The sequence below is a fragment of the Procambarus clarkii genome, chromosome 24 (assembly GCF_040958095.1).
Source record: "Procambarus clarkii isolate CNS0578487 chromosome 24, FALCON_Pclarkii_2.0, whole genome shotgun sequence".
Classification (NCBI taxonomy): domain Eukaryota; kingdom Metazoa; phylum Arthropoda; class Malacostraca; order Decapoda; family Cambaridae; genus Procambarus; species Procambarus clarkii.
The window spans coordinates 43,595,228-43,604,317 of NC_091173.1; the positions used below are offsets into that span (position 1 = coordinate 43,595,228).

Sequence of the window (9,090 nt, forward strand, 5' to 3'; positions counted from 1 at the left end):
TGGTTTGTTCATGTGTGGTCCTCCCCACATGCTATCTTGCTTGATCATGTGTTCTGTTCGCCATGTACTATCTGGTTTGTTCATACGTTCTGCTCCCAACGAATTTTCTGGCTTGTTCATGTGTTCTGCTCGCCACGTACTGTCTGGCTTCTTCATGTGTTCTGCTCGCCACGTACAATCTGGCTTGTTCATGTGTTCTGCTCGCAATATACTATCTAGGTTGCTCATATGTTCGGCCTTGACACATATTATCTGGCTTGTTCATGTGTTATTTTAGTGAAGTACTATCTGGCTTGTTAATGTGTTCTGCTCGAATCATACTATCTGGCTTGTTCAAGTGTTCTGCTCGACACGTACTATCTGGCTTGTTGATGTGTTCTGCCCGCCAGGTACTATCTGGCTTGTTCATGTATTCTGCTCACCAGGTACTATCTGGCTTGTTCATGTGTTCTGCTTGCCATGTACTATCTGGTTTGTTCTTGTGTTCTGCTCGACATGTTCTATCTGGCTTGTTCGTGTGTTCTGCTCGCCATGTACTCTCTGGCTTGTTGATGTGTACTGCTCGCCACGTACTATCTGTCTTGTTCATGTGTTCTGCTTGCCACATACTATCTGGCTTGTTCAAGTGTTCTGCTCGCCATGTACTATCTGGCTTGTTTACGTGTTCTGCTCGCCAGGTAATAACTGGCTTGTTGATGTCTACTGCTTGCCATGTACTAACTGGAATGTTGATGTGTTCTGTTCGTAACATACTATCTGGCTTTTTCATGTGTTCTGCTCGCCACGTACTAACTGGCTTGTTGATGTGTTCTGCTCGAAATGTACTATCTGGATTGTTGATGTGTTCTGTTCGCCACGTACTATCTAACTTGTTCATGTGTTCTGCTCGCAATATACTATCTAGCTTGCTCATATGTTCTGCCTTGCCACATATTATCTGGCTTGTTCATGTGTTCTGTTCGCAAAGTACTATATGGCTTGTTACTGTGTTCTGCTTGCTACATACTATCTGGCTTGTTCATGTGTTTTGCTCGCCACGTACTACCTGGCTTGTTAACGTGTTCTGCTTGCCAGGTACTATTTGGCTTGTTCATGTGTTCTGCTCGCCTCGTGCTCTCTGGTTTGTTCATGTGATCTGCTCGTCACGTACTATCTGTCTTGTTCATGTGTTCTGCTCGACATGTACTATCTGGCTTGTTCGTGTGTTCTGCTCGCCACATACTCTCTGGCTTGTTGATGTGTACTGCTCGCCACGTACTATCTGTCTTGTTCATGTGTTCTGCTTGCCACATACTATCTGGCTTGTTCAAGTGTTCTGCTCACCATGTACTATCTGGCTTGTTGATGTGTTCTGTTCACCACATACTGTCTGGCTTGTTACTGTGTTCGCTCGCAAGGTACTATCTAGCTTGTTCATGTGTTCTGTTCGCATGGTACTATCTGGCTTGTTCATGTGTTCTGCTCGCCCATACTTTCTGGTTTGTTCATGTGTTCTGCTCACCACATAATAACTGGCTTGTTGATGTTTACTGCTCGCCATGTACTAACTGGAATGGTGATGTGTTCTGTTCGTAACATACTATCTGGCTTGTTCATGTGTTCTGCTCGCCACGTACTAACTGCCTTGTTGATGTGTTCTGCTCGAAACATACTATCTGGATTGTTGATGTGTTCTGTTCGCCACGTACTATCTAACTTGTTCATGAGTTCTGCTCGCAATATACTATCTAGCATGCTCATATGTTCTGCCTTGCCACATATTATCTGGCTTATTCATGTGTTCTGTTCGCAAAGTACTATATGGCTTGTTACTGTGTTCTCCTTTCCACATACTATCTGGCTTGTTCATGTGTTCTGCTCGCCACGTACTATCTGGCTTGTTGACGTGTTTTGCTCACCAGGTACTATCTTGCTTGTTCATGTGTTCTGCTCGACATATACTATCTGGCTTGTTCGTGTGTTCTGCTCGTCACGTACTCTCTGGCTTGTTGATGAGTACTGCTCGCCACATACTATCTGTCTTGTTCATGTATTCTGCTTGCCACATACTATCTGGCTTGTTCAAGTGTTCTGCTCGCCATATACTATCTGGCTTGTTGACGTGTTCTGCTCGCCAGGTACTATCTGGCTTGTTCATGTGTTCTGCTCGCCACGTGCTCTCTGGTTTGTTCATGTGTTCTGCTCGTCACGTACTATCTTGATTGTTCATGTGTTCTGCTCGCCACGTACTATCAGGCTTGTTGATGTGTACTGCTCGCCACGTACTATCTGTCTTGTTCATGTGTTCTGCTTGCCACATACTATCTGCCTTGTTCAAGTGTTCTGCTCACCATGTACTATCTGGCTTGTTGAGGTGTTCTGCGCGCCAGGTACTATCTGGCTTGTTCATGGGTTCTGCTCGCCACGTGCTCTCTGGTTTGTTCATGTGTTCTGCTCGTCACGTACTATCTTGCTTGTTCATGTGTTCTGCTCTCCACGTACTATCTGTCTTGTTCATGTGTTCTGCTCGACATGTACTATCTGGCTTGTTCGTGTGTTCTGCTCGCCACGTACTCTCTGGCTTGTTGATGTGTACTGCTCGCCATGTACTATATGTCTTGTTCATGTATTCTGCTTGCCACATACTATCTGGTTTGTTCAAGTGTTCTGCTCGCCACGTACTATTTGGCTTGTTGATGTGTTCTGTTCGCCGCATACTGTCTGGCTTGTTCATGTGTTCGCTCGCAAGGCACTATCTGGCTTGTTCATGTGTTCTGCTCGCAAGGTACTATCTGGCTTGTTCATGTGTTCTGCTCGCCCATACTGTCTGGTTTGTTCATGTGTTCTGCTCACCACGTAATAACTGGCTTGTTGATGTCTACTGCTCGCCATGTACTAACTGGAATGTTGATGTGTTCTGTTCGTTACATACTATCTGGCTTGTTCATGTGTTCTGCTCGCCACGTACTAACTGGCGTGTAATGTGTTCTGCTCGAAACGTACTATCTGGATTGTTGATGTGTTCTGTTCGCCATGTACAATCGAACTTGTTCATGTGTTCTGCTCGCAATATACTATCTAGCTTGCTCATATGTTCTGCCTTGCCACATATTATCTGGCTTGTTCATGTGTTCTGTTTGCAAAGTACTATATGGCTTGTTACTGTGTTCTGCTTGCCACATATTATCTGGCTTGTTCATGTGTTCTGCTCGCCACGTACTATCTGGCTTGTTGACGTGTTCTGCTCGCCACGTACTATCTGTCTTGTTCATGTGTTCTTCTTGCCACATACTATCTGGTTTGTTCAAGTGCTCTGCTCGCCAGGTACTATCTGGCTTGTTGATGCGTTCTGTTAGCCACATACTATCGTGCTAGTTCATGTGTTCTGCTCGTGACATACTATCTAGCTTGTTCAAGTGTTCTGTTCGCTACGTACTGTCTGGTTTGTTCATGTGTTCTGCTCACCATTTACTATCAGGCTTGTTCATGTATTCTGTTTGCCACATACTATCTGGCTTGTTCGAGTGTTCAGTTTGCCATGTACTATCTGGCTTGTTCATGTGTTCTGCTCGTTACGTACTATCTAGCTTGTTCACGTGTTCTGCTTGCCACATACTGTCTGGCTTGTTTTCGTATTCTGCTTGTAACATACTAACTGGCTTGTTGATGTGTTCTGCTCGCCACATACTATCTGGCTTGTTAATGTGTCCTGTTCCCCACATACTACCTGGCTTGGTCATGTGTTCTGTTCTCCGCATTCTGTCATGCTTTTTTATGTGTTCTGCTTGCCATGTACTATCTTGCTTGTTCATGTGTTCACTCGCCACGTACCATCTGTCTTGTTCATGTGTTCTGCTCGCCATGTACTGTCTGGGTTGTTCATGTGTTCTACTCGCTATGTACTAAGTGGCTTGTTGACGTGTTCTTCTCCCCAAATACTATCTGGCTTTTTGATGTGTTCTGCTCGTCACGTACTATCTGGCTTGCTTAAATTTTAAATTTTGCCCCGAGGGGCGAGTTTATTGGGCATCGCCACTTATCTTGTGAGTGGACATACCGCCATAGCAGCATGTACACCACTCCCCAATAGGAAGAAAACCCGCTGGGTTGTTCATCCTGTCACTTTTACCCAGACACAGCTGGGACTTGCTTAACTGTCTCAAGTGAACAGCTCCTCAAACAAGAAGATTAACATCTATCAACCCTTAAAAGCTTACGTTATCTTGCGGGTGCAAAATGGAGAAATCTTTTAAGAACAGTATCAATATTTGACAAATAGTGTTTTCCTAACTCAAACAATGTGGGGTTTATTATTCTACACATTTTCCTAATGTCTCTCAGGTGTTTACATTCACGTAGATAGTGGTCAAGGCGGTGTCCATCACTCTCACCACAGATTCTGCAGCTTCGCTGATCAACTGTTGTTTCCATTCCAAATCTCCATGGATATTTGTATCCAAGAGGGATTCTCGCTATTACTGATTCTCTCCCTCGTCCTCCTTCTCTTCGGCCATAATGACTGGGATTGCCAGCTGCAACCATGTTGTACCATCGTACAGATTCACTGGTTTGTGCTTTTATCCTCCTTTCCTCAGTTACCTTGTCACGGTGATGTTGCCTGATAATACCTCAAATTTGTTGTTGAGTCTTGGGTATGAAGTATTCAATATGGTCTCCTTCAGCGCCTTCAGCAGCCAGCACATCTGCTCGTTCATTCCCACATATTCCAACATGGGAGGGGATCCACAGAAACTTGATGTCTCTTCCCTGATTGGTAAGTACTCTCACAGCTCTCTTAATTTCAGCGACTATTGCAAGATTTTCTGCCTGATTTTTACTTAGGCTTTGCAGTGCTGCTTTTGAATCGGTGCAAATCACTGCACCATTAGTGTTCCGTTCAAGGAACCTTAACGCCATAACAATGGCAGTTAGCTCTGCTTGCGTTGAGGAGGCATAGTTCTCAATACGCGCTTTTTCTTCAATTCTGCATTGGAAAGTATTATCCTTGATTACCGTGTATGATGCACCAGCCCTGCCATTGACAGGATTAGATGACCCGTCAGTGTAGATTTGATATAGTTCATCTCCGGCTTCTTTATAAATTTCCTCGAGATACTTGTGCCTCATTTCTTGTGGTATCATGTTGGATTTTTTCGTTGCCATTTCATTGATGATGATCTTTCATGAGTCATCCTCCCAGGGAGGTAACCTCTCTACAGGCAGGAGCTCACGGGCTTGCTCAAGCAGGTGAAGCTCTTCGAGGTAGCAGACTGATCTGTGATGCCATTTTTTGCTTTTCCTGTTTCCCCTTGAAAGTAGCACAGAGCTCAGTTTTTTCTCAGCAATATCATTGTAATGGGGATCTCTGGCTATCCTAATTGCAAGCTTAGCATTCAGCTCCTGAATTCTGCTTTTAACACTGGGAAGGGACAACTCCTCTCTTAGATTAGACGTTTTGGCAGTTCTTGGAACTCCAAGAATGATTGTCATGGCTTCATTTTGAATGCTTTCAAGCCTTTTCATATCGCTTTGGGAGTAGGTGCACAGAACTGGTGCGGCATAGTCTATGACGGAGCGCACATAGGCTGTGTACATCGTTATAAGCACGGCAATAGAGGCTCCATGTCCATTCCAGGTCATAGCTTTCAGTGCCCTGAGTCGACTTTTGCATGTTCCTATGAGTTGATTGAGCTCCTCTTTCTTTCCCTTGTAGAGCCGACAGTGACGCCAAGGTACCGATAGTGGTCAACCCATTCAAGTGTTACACCATTAATTTGCAGTTCTTCATTTGCTCTCCGCTTGTGATGGGAGTATGCCTTCGTCTTGTTTGTGGAGAGTGAAACCGAGCTCAATACATTTCCTTCCAAGGAGTTCAATGGACTGTTCAATTTTTCCCAAGGTGGGAGCTTGTATTAGGACATCATCTGCATATCCCACTTGTTGTGTTCCTTCCGGAAAATCAATATTTGCAATGGCGTTCATAAGTACATTGAATAGTGTAGGGATTAAGACTCCGCCTTGGGGGGTCCCGAGTTCCATATTCATTGTTCTGGAGACTGCTCCATTGAAGCAAACCTTGGCTTTCCTCCCTGTGAGGTAGTCTTCAACCCACTTCATGAGTCTCCCCTTGACACCCATGCATGCAAGCTCGTCCAGGATCGCAATCCACTGTGCTTTGTCGAAGGCTCCTTTGATGTCAACAAATACAGAGTACCTAGCCGTGCTATTAGCCAAGTAATTAACTATACAATTTGCTGTGCTCCCTCCTTTAACAAATCCATTGACCCCCTCCCCTAACCTGCCTATTTTGTGCAACAGTCGGTTTAGGATGATCCTTTCAAGCATCTTGCAAGTGCATAACACGAGACTGATAGGTCTGTAATTACCAGGGTCATTAGGCTTCGGTATGGGAACAATTATTGCGTGTTTCCTTTGTGTGGGCAACACTCCACTTAGGAATGACTTGTTAAACAGGTGGAGTAGTGGATTCCCAGACACTTCACACAGTGTATTGAGTATGTCGTAGGTGACGCCATCTTCACCAGGTGCTGTACTTTTACCCTTTTTCATAGCGCCCCTTACTTCTTGGGCTGTGATTGGTTCCCCATATTCGTTATCACTAGACAGTGCTCTTGTTATCCTAATTCTTCTGTCATCATGTTGCAGGAGCTGTTCCCTGCTGATTTCTGCAGGGAGAGAGAAGGAGGATGCTGCATCACTCCACTTGTGAATTAGTTCCACAGCCTTACCCTGGGGGTCTTTGTGAGCCGCAAGCCGGGCTCTGCCCCCCTTAGCTATCTGAATTTTTGCCCACACTTGCCTTGCAGATGTTTCCCGTCCAATAGAGCTAGTGAACTCAAGCCATTGTCTTTCCCGCTCTTTAATCTTCTCTTCCCTGGCTACTTGACACACAGTTTTAAACAACTCTTGGTTACTTTCAGTGGGATGTCTCCGGTACTCTCTACTCATGTCTCGCACATTTGCGTTAAGCATCTTTATGTAATCATTCTCATACCATTTTATTTTCTTCCTCTGAGGGTTACTTCGCCCCGGCGTACGGCGCGGAACTCTTAGACAGCTCTCAATTTGGTGATTAAGGTCATCAAAAAATGTGTCAATGTCTTCTGGGATTTGGTATTCCGTGAACCAGTCATTCATCCTGTTTATGAAGTGCGGCCTCATATCGGGTCCGAGTGATAACCTTTTTCTTTTATTTGTCTCTTTCCTTCTCTTGCTCATGTCGACGGTGGTAATCAGCGCCCCGTGGTCACTACATAAACTGTGTACAATGTGTGTACTGGCATCTGTGTTCTGGCTTGCTCATATGTTCTGCGTGCTACATATTATCTGGTTTGTTCATGTGTTCTGTTCACCACATACTATCTAGCTTGTTCATGTGGTCTGCTCGCCACATACTATCTTGCTTGTTCATGTGTTCTGCTCGCCACATACTATCTGGCTTGTCCTTGTGTTCTGCTCGCCACATACTATCTTGCTTGTCCAAGAGTTCTGCTCCCCACGTACTATCTGGCTTGTTGATGTGTTCTGCTAGCCTCGTACTATCTGGCTTGTTCATGTGTTCTGCTCGCCAGGTAATATCTGACTTGTTTGTGTTTTCTGCTCGCCACGTACTATCTGGCTTGTTCGTGTGTTCTGCTCACCACATACTATCTGGTTTGTTCATGTGTTTTGCTCACCACGTACAATCTAGCTTGTTCATGTGTTCTGCTCACCACGTACTATCTGACTTGTTCATGTGTTTTGCTCACCACGTACTATCTAGCTTGTTCATGTGTTCTGTTTGCTAGGTACTATCTAGCTTGTTTATGTGTTCTGCTCGCCACATACTATCTGGCTTGTTCACATGTTCTGCTCGCCACGTACTATCTGGCTTGTTCATGTGTTCTGCTCGCCACGTACTATCTGGCTTGCTCATGTGTTCTGCTCGCCATGTATTGTCTTGCTTGTTCGTGTTTTCTGCTCGCCACATACTAACTAGCTTGTTGATGTGTGCTGCTCGCCAGGTACTATCTTGCTTGTTCATGTGTTCTGCTCGCCACGTGCTAACTGGCTTATTGATGTGTTCTGTGTGCCATGTACTATCTGGCTTGTTGATGAGTTCTATTTGCCACATACTATCTGGCTTGTTCATGTATTCTGCTTCCACATACTGTCTGGCTTGTTCATGTGTTCTGCTCGACACGTACTATCTGGTTTGTTGATGTGATCTGCTCGCCACATACTATCTAGCTTCTTCATGTGTTCTGCTCGCCCCGTACTATCTGGCTTGTTCATGTGTTCTGCTCGCTACGTACTGTCTGGCTTGTTCGTGTGCTCTGCTCGCCAAGTACTAACTCGCTTGTTGATGTGTTCTGCTCGCCACATAATATCTGGCTTGTTGATGTGTTCTGTTTGCCACGTACTATCTGGCTTGTTCATATATTCTGCTCACCACGTACTGTCTGGCTTGTTCTCATGTTTTACTTGTAACGTACTAACTGGCTTGTGTATGTATTCTGCTCGCCACATACTATCTGGCTTGTTCATGTGTTCTGTTCGCCATTTACTATCTGGCTTTTTTATGTGTTCTTCTTGCCACATACTATCTAGCTTGACATGAGTTCTGCTCGCTACATACTATCTGGCTTGTTCATGAATTCTGCTCGCCACATACTATCTATCTTGTTCATGTGTACTGATCGCCACGTAATATCTGGCTTACTCATATATTCTGCGTGCCACATATTATCTGGCTTGTTCATGTGTTCTGCTCGCCAGGTACTGTCTGGCTTGTTCATGTGTTCTGCTCGCCAAGTACTATCAGGCTTGTTTATTTGTTCTGCATGCCACATACTATATCGCTTGTTCAAGTGTTCTGCTTGCCACGTATTATCTGGATTGTTCATGTGTTCTGCTCACCACGTATTATCTGGCTTGTCCAAATGTTCTGCTCGCTACGTACTAGCTGGCTTGTTGATGTGTTCTGCTAGTCACGATCTATCTGGCTTGTTCATGTGTTCTGCTCACCCCATACTATCTGGCTTGTCCAAGTGTTCTGCTCCCCACGTACTATCTGGCTTGTAGATGTGTTCTGCTAGCCACGTACTATCT

General features: G+C 44.9%; 1 protein-coding gene across 1 annotated transcript; it reads right to left on the bottom strand.

Annotated features, from left to right (window-relative positions):
* Window positions 1-268: 268 nt before the first annotated feature.
* LOC138368060 (E3 ubiquitin-protein ligase RNF12-B-like) lies at window positions 269-1,734 on the bottom strand. Its single transcript, XM_069330357.1, has 3 exons — window positions 1,549-1,734; window positions 610-922; window positions 269-414 (listed from the first exon to the last, which is right to left on the bottom strand). The coding sequence occupies exons 1-3, from the start codon at window positions 1,732-1,734 to the stop codon at window positions 269-271; spliced, it is 645 nt and encodes a 214-aa protein (XP_069186458.1).
* Window positions 1,735-9,090: the final 7,356 nt, after the last annotated feature.